At 39.9% G+C, this 13086-nt stretch overlaps 1 protein-coding gene across 3 annotated transcripts in view; it reads left to right on the forward strand.

Annotated features, from left to right (window-relative positions):
• ABCC1 (ATP binding cassette subfamily C member 1 (ABCC1 blood group)) overlaps window positions 1-13086 on the forward strand; it is a 57611-nt gene that overhangs the window by 22299 nt on the left and 22226 nt on the right. For all 3 annotated transcript variants that reach the window (XM_067306078.1, XM_067306080.1, XM_067306079.1), the window contains exons 7-16: window positions 234-365; window positions 1804-2031; window positions 2543-2720; window positions 3384-3545; window positions 4581-4673; window positions 6096-6299; window positions 8952-9098; window positions 9475-9562; window positions 11049-11118; window positions 12022-12148. In XM_067306078.1, the coding sequence (XP_067162179.1) occupies window positions 234-365; window positions 1804-2031; window positions 2543-2720; window positions 3384-3545; window positions 4581-4673; window positions 6096-6299; window positions 8952-9098; window positions 9475-9562; window positions 11049-11118; window positions 12022-12148 (1429 nt within the window). The remainder of the gene's footprint in view (window positions 1-233; window positions 366-1803; window positions 2032-2542; window positions 2721-3383; window positions 3546-4580; window positions 4674-6095; window positions 6300-8951; window positions 9099-9474; window positions 9563-11048; window positions 11119-12021; window positions 12149-13086) is intronic.

Below are 13086 nucleotides of genomic sequence, written 5' to 3' on the forward strand. Positions count from 1 at the left end.
TTTAAATTCAGTGATTCAGAATCCTTGATGGCTAATTCTCACAGTAAAGGGCAGGAGGATGTGCATACCTAAGCTTTTCAGCATCCAGTCCTGTGTTGCTACAGGTACTAGTTCTTGCGTGCATTTTTGCGAAGAGCTGGCTCCGTTTTGGGGGTGGATGTAAGGACCGCTGTCTTACAGCGTGTGAATCTCTGGTATTCTGAAATACACAGTGCTGATTCTTTCTAATATAGGTTGATGATTCAGGGTTATCGTACACCTTTGGAAGCCAAGGATTTGTGGTCGTTAAATAAAGAGGACTTGTCTGAGGAGATAGTGCCAGGTTTGGCAAGGAACTGGGCAAAAGAGTGTGCAAAGACAAAGAGGTAAGTTCGGTTATCTTATCAGTGATAAATTTAAAGTTTTAGTTAATAGAACTGAAAACTAATTAGTCAGAAGTCCTTTTGTTAAAATATTTGAATTTTATGTGTATTCCTAAAACGATAAGAAAGTGGAAATAGCTGTGAACGTGTGTGCTGTGGAATACTGGGGAAGGTGAAGCTGGCTGGTGCTTCAGGCCCATCAGCTCAGTTCCTCTGTGTCCCTCTGGACTCTGCACAGGGTGCTGCAGGAGCCCTGCACAGCAAAACGTTGTAAAGAGTGTGGGGGCTCCACTTGGCTAGCAGTGCCTTGGAGATGTTGAGGTTCAAAAGCTGAAGGTCCTCAGCCTCCATTTAGAGGTGTTTGTCATATGTTTTCAAGCTTGCCTCTATAGGGCCCAAGCAGCAGCTCTGGGTTTCTCAAATGCATTGAGAATAGGAACAAGTGGCATGTGCATGTTTTTATGAAGAGCTGCATCAGCTTTCCCTTAGTCTTTCATAGTACAAAGTGGATTATTGTAATTTTTGATGTGTGGCTTGTTAGTCAAGGCTGGGAGGGAGTCTTCACACAGTTGAACTTCAGCCACGTAATTTAAGAGCTTGGGCTCCCTCTACAGTAAGTGGAGCCTCTGAAGGGGCTGTTCAGGGTGTAAAAGTGAGTTTCTTTCTTTCCTTTGGCTATATTGGAGCCTGGACATCTAAGCGAGTTAACTAAAATTAGGACTGCATGCCTTCAGTTTCCATCCTGCTTTCATCATCCTTTATTGCAGCAAACCGAAATACCTTTTCATTGATGGCAGAGTGCTTTCTTGCTTACACGGTATTTTTTTACACACAACTTGTCCTCAGAAGTTCAGAAGTGTTCAGTTTGGCATAAACCAGACACGTGAAATGGATGTGTTCAGCTCATTAGGGATAACTTGGCATAACTCTGACTGGAAACTTTTAAATCCTGTGGTACAGTGAAGGCATGATTTTGATGAAGGTTCAGCATACTGGGAAGTAGAATCATAACATCCTTTGCTCTTTGAGCTTAATACAAATTAAGGCCCTGTTCCTCATTCCCCTGTATAGAGCTGTAGGAGACATTCTCCAGGAATATTATCTACCTGTACAAAGACGACCATTTTTGAAGGGCCGGTTCAGGTAGCTGTGATTGTATGATTAAAAGGAGATGGTTGATTGACAGTAAAATCCTGAGTTAAACCATTGAGAAGGGCAGTAGACTGCCATCCCTATTGCTAGGACACTTGTAGTTGCTAAAACGAGGGATGATGTCAGAGGTACAGTCCGTTGTGTTGGCTAACATCAGAAATTGTTAACCGTTTTGTAGCTAGAGTTGAAGTAAACATCTCGCTTGGATATTATGCATTCTTCCAGCTGGCTTCATGCCTGAATAAAGGCTATGTTATATACTTACAATGTATTTTAATTCTTATTTCAGGCAACCGTTAAACATGCTGTACCTGCCCAAAAAGCAGCAAAAATCAAATGACTCAAATGGTGATGTGACAGAAGAGGCTGAAGCTTTGATTATAAAACCAACTCGGAGGAACTCTGAGGCATCTTTATTCAAGGTGTTATATAAAACTTTTGGACCATATTTCCTCATGAGCTTCCTGTTTAAAGCTGCGCATGATCTCTTGATGTTTGCAGGCCCAGAAATTCTGAAGTAAGAGTTAAACTCTTTATTATTCAATTAAAAAGAACTTGGACAGAATTTTACATACATTGATATTTCAGTCAGTCACCAAGCTGCTTGACCTCTGGCTATGTCAATTGGGAAGAGCTCTCTTGCAAGTGAGAGAGCATGCACACAAATGATTTTGATCCATTGGTTTTCAAATGATAACAATCATACATTAACTGTTTGACTTACCAGCTTCCTTTCCAGCACTAGGAAGGCCAGGCAGTATAGTAAGATAATACTGTAAATATAAAGTATATAATACTTTTTATATGTTTTACAGCAGTAAGTTGTTAGAAGGAGGGAAGGATGTGTGCTGGTATAAAGGGATCTCCAGTTTCTGAGAAGTTTGCTTGAATGTTTTGTTTCAGTTTGGTACTTTGTGTGGTTGCACGAGCAATACTGTGTTTGAAATAATCTATAGTTGTAACCCTGATTATTATTATTATTATTTTTGCTTTGCGTATATCAAGACAGCTAATTCCTCTCTTCACAGATTGCTAATCAACTTTGTAAATGACAAAGGTGCTCCAAATTGGCAAGGCTACTTTTATACAGGGCTACTGTTTGTTTGTGCCTGTCTTCAGACACTGATTCTGCACCAGTATTTTCATATTTGCTTTGTCACTGGAATGAGGCTCAAAACAGCTATTGTTGGTGTAATCTATCGAAAGGTAGGTGTTTCTTTAAATATATGATAATATGGCTCTGTGGCTGTGCGATTGCACTGATTAAATTTGAATAATTAAAGCAGTTAGGAGACTCTGCTGGACTGATTCCTAACTCTTAATAGTTAAGGTAAAGGAGTATCTAACTTAAAGAAACCTTGAAGATAGAGCAACTTTCTAATTTACTATTTGAAGTTCAGGCACCTTTTTCTACCCACCTACAAACAAGAAACCTCTTCTTATTTTAATGAGGGGTAAAACTGTTTCCATTTGTGCAGAAGTTGAGATAGATCTACATCTACAGCTTCATTAGTGACTTAACAGGCAGCACCACTTCATCCTGGAAATGGGCTGGAACATTTCTAGAAAGCTGTGGTGGTTCTTCTTACACCTTTAAAAAAAAAAAAAAAAAAAAAAAAAAATCAGACTTTCATGTCATTTTTAGCTCTCTGTTTAACCCCAACAACTTGCTTCAAACTACACAGCTTGTATTTGTAAGATGTGCAGGGTAACTGGAATCTGATGCATGAAAAGCATTGCTTGTAATTTTAAAGATGAAGCTTTGTAAAGCAATTTCAATTCCGTGGACAAAATGCAAATCAATAAGCTTTTTTTTCTTTTTTTCCCTCTCTTCTCCCCCATGCTGTTTTACTTTTAATCCACACCTAGGCACTAGTTATCACAAATTCTGCCAGAAGGACTTCTACTGTGGGTGAGATTGTGAATCTAATGTCTGTGGATGCTCAGAGATTCATGGACTTGGTTACCTATATAAACATGATATGGTCTGCACCTCTGCAGGTGATATTAGCGCTGTACTTACTGTGGCAAGTGAGTATCATGTATGTAGTTTCATGTTTTGACTTGCGGCTTCCTGGGGTCATGACTTCAGAGAGCGGTTGTTTAGACCACTGGTGGGTTTACAGCAGTGTGGAGTGAATATGCTGTTTATTCAGAAGCCATTTAGAGCTACTTTTGTCATTGCCATCGAGAAGGAAGGTAGGAGGCTCTCAGTTTGCAAGCCCGGGCTCTATACTGCATATACTGCTTCTGCACAGAAATGAACTTGTATTTTGATGTGCCTTTCTTTTTTCCCCCCTCTTCTAGGGCTAGCTCAGGCAGTTCCTCCTGTTCCTTGTCCTTGCACCATTCTCTTGGTTGTGCTGGTGCAAGTCTTTGTAGTGCCGCATGGGGAATTGGATGGAAGACATGATCTTGGTTTTAAAATAACTTACTGTTTAAACCAAATCACTTCTATAAACAGCTGTACTGACATGTCTGAGTGCGTGTGGGGGAAGGTGCAGGCGGGGGCTACTATAGTAGGTGCTGCGATACCCAAAGTTACCTCCTTTGTCGCTTGACTTAAAAGTGATCCTACTGGTTCCGCGCTCTGAGATCGTTGTATGACAGGTGCATGCTGTTTCTGCTCCAGACAGCCACCAGGCTGACTCTTCCCAGTCCTCACTTTCAGTCAGGGAATGCAGTTCCCCAAGAAGTTGGTCATTCCCTGCATGGATCTCTACTCCAGAAGAAAGACAAATGAGCAAAAACTGAGAAATGTTAAAAGATCTTTGTATATGTGCATCTATAGATATATATAGATATATATAGATATCCATATACAGCTCTCTGTATGGAGACTATGTATGTATCTCTAAGTTTCAAAAATCAAAGCACGTAAACCCAAGTTCCTGTTTGACCTCTGTCTTCCTCCCCACAGCTGCCCTTGGAAAGGGAAGAAGGGGTTTAAAAGCTATTTCAGAATGCTTTTCTGAAGCACATGCATGTGCTTGACCCAAGATCTTAAAAAATGAGTTTGGGTGTTTATGTGGATACAAGTTTACAAGCAAGTATTTTTCTCTTCAGAATTTAGGTCCATCTGTGCTGGCAGGTGTGGCTGTCATGATTCTTCTGGTTCCAGTAAATGCTGTGATGGCAATGAAGACAAAAACCTATCAGGTAGGAAGCTTTATATTTGTGATGCAGGGTTTTTAAGAAACATATACTGTTCTCTGACCTGTTTGCTCCTAAGTGTTAAAGCTTTCCTGCCCCTCCCCTGCCCCCACCAAATTTGTTGTCACTTTTTCTACTTAAAAATTGAAGGAAAAGAAAGGCTAGAGACATTGCATATGCAAAATAACCTGAACTAGCTTATTTTTCAGCCTTACAGCGTATCTATGCATAGTGTTACTACCACAAAATTTTTGTATCATTAAGGTAGCTATCTAGCCACCTTCATGTAATGCCTGATGATGGAATGGGAATAATTTAGTATTTAACTCGCTGCTTAAGAGCTTGGGTGCACACCTGGGCTATTGTCTGCCTAATGAGCCTTAAAATGAGCAAAATATTTACATTTCCAGTATGGTGTTTGCAGTGTTGGCGGGTTATTGTTTTTCTTCCTGGTGGGAGGAAGAGGGAAGGATCCTCGATTGCTGGCTTTTCTTGGTCCTGAGTGGATATATGTGCTGAGGGAGCACATATATAAACCTAAGCTCGAACACCTGAGTGTTGTATTATAAAAACTACCTTCACAACCCCACTGCGGGCCTTCTGGTACAGACTTCACTGATAGCTGAACTGTCAGAGTCCTGTCAGAGAAGGGTTTGTTTGTTTGGTTGATTGGTTGGGTTTTTTTTGTTTGTGTGGGATTTTCTTGTGTTAGAAGGACTGAAGCCTTTTAGATCTAGTTGTTCATCAGAATATTTGACAGCATTTGGTTCCTACACTGGAGAAGTAGGAATAGCTAGCCTGTCGCAGCCACGCTGCCTCATAAACCAGCTGTCCGGGATAGCCGTACCGAGGCAGTCTGCTAACCCTCTCTTGTGCTGACCCTGAACATGCTTTCACCTTTGCACAGCCCTTGTTAAGATACTTTCTTCAAAAGTTCCCTTCCTCACAGTAGACTCTTCTTACTGCTGAATAGAAAGCTTTGCCTTAGGCCATCTTCAGAAAGCTGTTGATAGTGCTGAAGATTAAGCAAAAACAAGTTTGGTCTAGGGTTAGACATAAACTGCGTGTCAATGAAACTTGATTACAGTGTTTTATTATTTTTTTTAACTGTGCTTTGTACCTAAGAGGAGCCTGAGTCCTAGGGCTTTCTGGTGCAGCATTAATCACACTTACACCAGTGCCACAATTATTTTGAACTTGATTCAAATTTTAAATTGTATGAAGCATTCTTTTAACTAGCATAAAACATCTTGTTAATTCTGTGTATTTGTTTGTTCAGATAGCACCTCAGCTTTCCTGCTTTGGGAAGCCAGTAAGCTTCTGACAATAATGAGGTTAATTTTGCTATGGCAAAGCACAAAGCTGAGAACTTTGTGGGTCTGCCAAGTGTTGTGGCCTGCTAATTATTTATTGCAATATTTCTTTTAGGTGGCTCAAATGAAGAGCAAAGACAATAGAATTAAGCTGATGAATGAAATTCTCAATGGAATTAAAGTGCTGAAACTTTATGCCTGGGAATTAGCCTTCAGAGAGAAGGTATTAGAGATCAGACAGGAAGAGCTGAAAGTCCTAAAAAAATCTGCTTACCTTGCTGCAATGGCTACCTTTACATGGGTCTGTGCTCCTTTTCTGGTAAGTGAAACAAATTTGGAAGCCTGTCTTCCTGTTTGGGATAATGCTTTCCAAAGCGATGCTTAACAACTTGTTTTGTTTTTGTTTTTTAATTAGTGGAAAGGTCTGTATGTCCTCCACAGCAACGGGAAATTGAGCATTTGCACTTTCAGCGCTCTGTAAAAGAGCACTTCTGTTTTCTCTGGATCTTAGTAACATGCAAATTGGATGTATCCTAGAAGTTAATGACTGAATTAAAGAAACACATGAAAAAAAAACCACCCCTAAAACCCAGATCTCTATTTTTGCTGGTGTACTTGAGGGTCCTTGGTTTAAATGTACTGTTAGAACATTAAGAAGAGGTTACTAATGCATGCAGCGCCCTCCAGATGGTATCTGTGGCTGACAATAGAATAAAACTTACCTTACTATATCTGCATCTTTGTGAAAGAAGCAGGTTCTTGAACAAGAGTCCTTGATCAAAGAGAACATTGTGCACCAGGCATGCTTCAGGTCTTCGGTTCTCCCTACATCTATTTATGAACAATATGGAGAGGTAAAGCCATTGCGTACCCTAGGATTATTTTAAATTCCTATTTAAAACAAAAATTTTTAATATGTGAAACATCTCTGCTGTGTTTGTGGTTAGCTTACATTTAAACCAGTAAAAGGGAGAGAGGGGTGAGATCACATTAAAATTGCTTTTGACCCTGTTAGAACAAGGGGCAATTGTTCTTGTCTGCAGAAGCAAATAAAAACCATGACTACATTAGGATAAAATATGTGCTGTTCCAGTTGGAGGTGTTTAAGTGTACTTTCCAGTCTCAGATTCCTTCCTTCCAAATGCTGTTAATGTTTACATTATGTTTTGGGCATGATGAAAGGCAGAAGATCAGTGCCCTGTATAGGAAAGATCAGCCGCGTTCTTAAGCGAATGTTTTTCTAAAAGAGGTCTGAGATGGTTTTAACATAAATACATTATTAAATGAAGTTTCTAAATAAAACTCTGCAGGTGGACTCTTCAATACTGTTCTGCAGAGACTGAGAAGATGAGTGCTTGTAATGAATAGCTCCATGCAATGGTCCTACACCTTAGGAGGCTTGCTGCTGGAGCAGATCAGTATAGCCCAAAGGGCATGGCTGTGGTTCAACGTCCTGTTTCCCAGATTTTCATTCTTTAGTACATACTCTTCTAAGCTTCTGATTAAAGAATTATTGCATGTGCCTGCCTGAAAGTGTTTTTGACATGTAAAATTCCTTATTTCCTCTCCTCCTTTTCCTGTTTGTTTCCATGACCAGAGTTCTTTAAAACATTGTTTATTAATGGTGTCTGGAAGCTATTAATTGTGTGATACCTCCCCTACTGCTGTGTGTGCTGGTAAGAGTGTGTTTCAGACTAATTGCTGGCAGGGGGGTTGGGCTTAGATGATCTCCAGAAGTCCCTTCCAACCTCAACCATTCTGTGATTCTGTGTGATTCTGTAATACAAGAGTGCAGACATGCTGCTTCTAAGGTTATTTTTTGGACTCTTTCTTGTTTTTCATCTCTGTGGGAGGGTTTTTTTCCCTGGGATAGGGTTGTCCAAATAAAGGATTGTACAAACAAGCTACTGTACCAGGCACAGCTGAGTCAGCAGCCGTAAGAAGAACAGTACATGCCTTCACAGAGATCAGATAGGTTTTTAACAGAAATACTGTTGTCTTCAATGGATACTGTGCTTAGGTGAGACTGTACTTTTGACACTTGAGCTAATTGTTTCAAGTTTTGAGGGAGGGGGAATGGGAATGCTCAGCCCACCTTGACTTGTTGTAAGTGGCAGTGACAGAAAGAGTTACTGGATCTTGTGATACGCTAAGGTGTGAGTGATGTAACCATGGAAGAAAACACTGTGGAGAGGATGGATGTGAAAATGAATATTTGGCATGATTGCAAAGGGCTGTACTTTTTTTGGGGGGGGGCTTTACTTATTGATCAACAAATTCTGTATGCTTTTTAAATTGTAGAAAGCTTTTTTTTTGTATTTTTATACATTATGACTGACACCAACAGTTTAATGTCGTTTGCTTGTTCAGAAGATGGCTCTTAAGCTTTTCTGTTGTGAACTGTTTGGGCATTATGAAACTCTTTTCATAATGCAGTGATGTTTCTAACTTCTTAGAAAACAATCCCCCTGTGATGCAGGCGGTTGTGCTTTGAAACCCAGGATTGTGGTAGTCCCTACAAAATGTGAAATGGGCCAGCACCGGACTATTTATAACTCTTCAGTCTGCCTATCTTTGTTACTGATCCAATATCTGATACAGTGGAATGACTTGTAACTGAAAGAGCAGAAAGAAAAGACCAGTGATCATTCCTCTCCTCCCCTTCCAGCAGTGTGACCACACGTAGCCTGGGACACTTGTGGCTTCACCCTTGCCATATGAAGAAAGTGAGCAGGTGACGCTTCCTCAAAGTTTTCCAAGAGGCGCCATCAAATTCTTTTTGCAACAATACAGTTTAAATCAACTGTTTGTTTTGCAAGAAGTGTTATCAGAAATGAGGAAGTTATCAGAACATTCTTCTTTCCTTGATTGATTTGGAGACCTCTCATTCCAGTGCTCTGACTGTATGGCTCCTGAGTTAATGGTTTAAAAAAGGTTACTTTAACTGTGAGCATTATACTTTGTGTTTCAGGTTGCCTTGTCCACGTTTGCTGTGTATGTAACGATAGACAAGAACAACATCTTGGATGCTCAGAAGGCATTTGTATCGCTAGCGTTATTCAACATCCTCAGGTTTCCATTGAACATTCTTCCTATGGTTATCAGCAGCATAGTAGAAGTAAGACTTTTGTCATTAACGGGCTTTTCTGTGCAGAAACAGGCACTAGATGAAAACACTGCATTCCTGTGTTTAGAGAATGTCCATGGGTCAAGTTCAGCCATCTCAGAAAGAAGCTTTGCTTTTTGTGTGTGTGAAGTGCTCTACAAGCAAAATTATCAATCCTGGTTATGGTGGATGGGTGTTCCCGAAATCAGTCATATTTTTTCTGTTTTGAGAAATGCCGATTTGGTGACTATCCAAGAAACTACATACTGGCTTTAAGGAGGGTTTGGAAGTGCATAATAATAATATAATGTATATGTGGTATAAAACTAGAAACTCTTAAATATAATGAGCAAAGTATAAGATAGTTTTCCATCCTTTTCCCATGTAGGCCAGTGTCTCATTGAAGCGCCTCAGGGTGTTCCTCTCTCATGAAGAATTAGATCCTGACAGCATAATCAGGGGTCCCGTTAGAGATGGTGAGTTTCTTTTGGTGTTGAAAATTAATGTATGTAGGTTTGGGGTGTCTGCAGTGTTTTGCTTTCTGTAACAAATTACTGCATTTTGTTAGATTTGATTGATTAATTTCAGCTAGACAGCAGAGAAGGGAATTTGTAAAATGAGAATTTTGTATTTCTACCTCCTCTCTCCCTTCTTGAGCTCCTGTGTCCAAACTTTAGAACAGTTGCATCCAGATACAGATGGTCACTTTTAAAAAATAAATAACTTCTTAGACTGTTTTAAGTGTACCCAGGAGAAATCTGTAGATAGTTGAATAGCTTTCCACGTAGCAGTGGAAGCCAGAGGGTAACTAATGCTGTGCCCAAACCCAACACTTTGGAGAAGAATGATCGTGTAACACTTCAGCACCCCTGAAAGAAAAAGGATAAGTCTCAGCACTGGCAAATGACTCCACTTTGTTTATGCAAAGAACCTCATAGCTGGCTGTACTGAGCATAATGTTGCCAGTCCAGTTAGAGAGCGCCCTTCAGGAGGTTGATGAGCATGTAAGTTTTACATTGCATCTGAATGTCTTCTGAGTGCAGGGTTTACTGAAAAGCTAATGCCCCTTTCTTGCAAAATAAAGCTTGACTTTCTTTTAACTATTTCTGTCACTTCTAAATGATTTTTCTTACTTCCTTTTAATAAAGATAGTAAAATCCCTGTCCCTTCCTCTCACACAATTAGTTGAGCTCTGTGTCATTTCAGTCACTTGGCTGTCCTGTAAGCAGGTCACCTTCGCTCTCTCTTTCCTTCTCCCATCTTCCTTTTGAGAACATCTCTTCCTTTTTCTCAGCTGGTAACCATGAGTAGTTGACTCACAAATCTTCAGTGGGGTTTTGAAAATAAATTTTGTTCAAAATGGCTAGTATTTACATGTTAATGTAAAAATTTATCAAGGCTAAGTATTTATTGCCTATTTGGTTGTATTAGGAGTGGTATATTTTAAGTTGTCCTTGTAAAACTCGAAATATGCTAGTACTGTGCAACATTTCACTGAACTGCATTTCTGGTCAAAGTTGTTTTATTTGGTAGTTTGATTTCTTTTGTCCTGCCATTATTGTGATAACTCAGCTTTGCAGATGAAAGCGGCAGTTTAGCTGATGATTTGCTTGAATCACAAGTCAGATTAAGGCTGCTGGCTTCTTGAGTGACTTTGCAGTGCTGCAGAGGAGTTGCTGGATAAAGGAGGGGGCAGCTGAATCAGTCTGTATCTCTGTGTCCTTGATACTCACATACCTCCTGGTTACAGAATAAGTGTAATCTCAGAACCTCTGCCGTTTTGGTAAATTCAAAGCAGAACACAAGCTGTTGATAAGCAGCAGGTTGCTGGAGTTCTGTTACAAAAATAGCTTTAAATGTGTGCCTCTGTGTGCTTAGATTTACTTCTGTGGCATGATCCAGAACATACAGTTCAGCTGCTTATATTGGCACTTGTATAAATATGTCTTTTCTATTTGCCAGTGGAAGGAAGCATTATTGTAAAGAATGCAACATTTAGTTGGTCCAAAAGTGATCCTCCTTCACTGAACAGGTAAGAATTGGTACCCTTTGTTCTAGCCTTGTAATGTTGCTGCATCATAAATGATCTGTATTTAAATTATAAAGTCTATATGTTGAAGGGCTTGTTGCCTTAAAGGAACATGAAGACAAATACATTTGTTCTATATATATATATTTTAAACCAGGGGTTCCATGAACTAGAGGCATTTAGAAAGTATGTTGCATTTGGAAGGTGAGGGGGGGAGTAGCAAGAGGCGTAATGGGAGGAGAGAAAGCTTCAAAGATTTCAAGCTCTTGCTCCAGGCTGCAGAGGGGATGAGCTCCATCTAGAGGATGCAGCCAGATTGTCCTCTCCTCATTATCCCTAGTCCTTCATGCTTGCACCATATCTTCAGTCTTCCCTTTAAAATCCTACCTTCTCAGACCTGTAGCCCTCCTTAGTTCCAGTACTGGATAAAAACAGTGAAGAACCCTTATAAAGCCTCCAAATTCACACAGTACTAATAATAAAGGAACTGGAGTGATGTAGCTAGAAACAGTGTCTTCCCTGTGCCCTGTCACCTCCCTTAATTTTGGCTGCTGCTCACTGGGTCTTAAATTGCAAATCCTTTGGGACAAGGAGGCTGTTTGAAAAGGATCCTTATGTATTTGCAGTGCTGTGTAAGCAGTGCTGTATGTTGTTGGGTGTTTGTTTTTTGTTAAGATGCTATTCCCTAAGTGTAAGTAGAGGTGGATGCTTTCTGAACAAGGGGTTTGCATTTTCCAAGTGTTTGTTTAAAAAAAAAAAAAAAAAAAAAAAAAGTTCCTATGTTGTTGTCAGCATTTGCAATGGGTGTCCACATTGTATCTGGCATTATATGGGCTGTTCCAGGTAGACTATCTGGTACTGGGATGTGCCAGCAAGTAAAGTGGAATTATGTGCACTTTATTTCAGCATTAACTTCACTGTTCCTGAAGGCTCCCTGATAGCTGTTGTTGGTCAAGTTGGCTGTGGAAAGTCGTCACTGTTGTCTGCACTACTAGGGGAGATGGACAAAAAGGAAGGCTGCGTGGTTGTCAAGGTGTGATGTGCTTGGAGAATTGTTCAGCTGCTTGTGGGTATTTCTGAAGGGATTGTGGACTTGCAGGTGGTGTGAAGAGGGCAAGAAACAGCCTTCCAGATGAACTCATTTTTAACCTGTTTTCCTGGTAAACCATGTTTATGCCTCAACCTGTGCTCTGTGTAATTCTGTCTGTTCAGCCTTGACCTCATAATTTCTAAATCTGTTGGTTTCAGACAGAATGATGAAGGTCTCAAAAATAAGTATTCTGGTGAGTCTTGTAGGCAGCCAGCTATGGGATAGAGAGACCCTATAAAATATATACCCCAGCAGGAAGAAGTGCAGTATTAGTTTGTACCTTCTTAGATGTCAGAGAATTGCAAGGAGAGAGGACACACAAAAAATGCCCAAGCATGGGAAAAGTTGCTGTTGTAGCTTGTACTTTCTTGGACACCAAAGTTGTACAGAGCTTGCAGATCAAAAGCGGCCTGGAAAGAAAGGAAAAAAATTCTTTGTTTTGAATTTTGCTGCTGCTTTAATGTATGGAAAGAGAATTGTTTTAAGAACAAAATAAATTAACATATTGTGTAGAAAAAAATGCACATTTGGTCACCTCCAGAATTGTCTGGAAATATTAAGTGATGAGAACTGAAGCACTAATTATTTGTGCAGAAAGGGGAGGCAGAACTATTCTTCAAAGCAAAATACTTTACAGGAACCCAGTCCATTCTTTTGAAGGGACTTATTACATAATAGCTACTTCCCCTACTTTCTGTAGAAATCTCTTGGCAGGGGTGCATTTGTTAAACACACTTGCATTCCAGATTAAATTGTTTTACACAGAATGTAATTTATAACTATATGAAAGAGCAAAGCCTTAATGACTTTTGACATTCAGTAATTGTGCAAACATATTCTCTAAACAAATGTTCCCTCCAAGTTTATGTTAGAGAAGTTGT

The sequence above is a fragment of the Apteryx mantelli genome, chromosome 16 (genome assembly GCF_036417845.1).
Source record: "Apteryx mantelli isolate bAptMan1 chromosome 16, bAptMan1.hap1, whole genome shotgun sequence".
Classification (NCBI taxonomy): Eukaryota; Metazoa; Chordata; class Aves; order Apterygiformes; family Apterygidae; genus Apteryx; species Apteryx mantelli.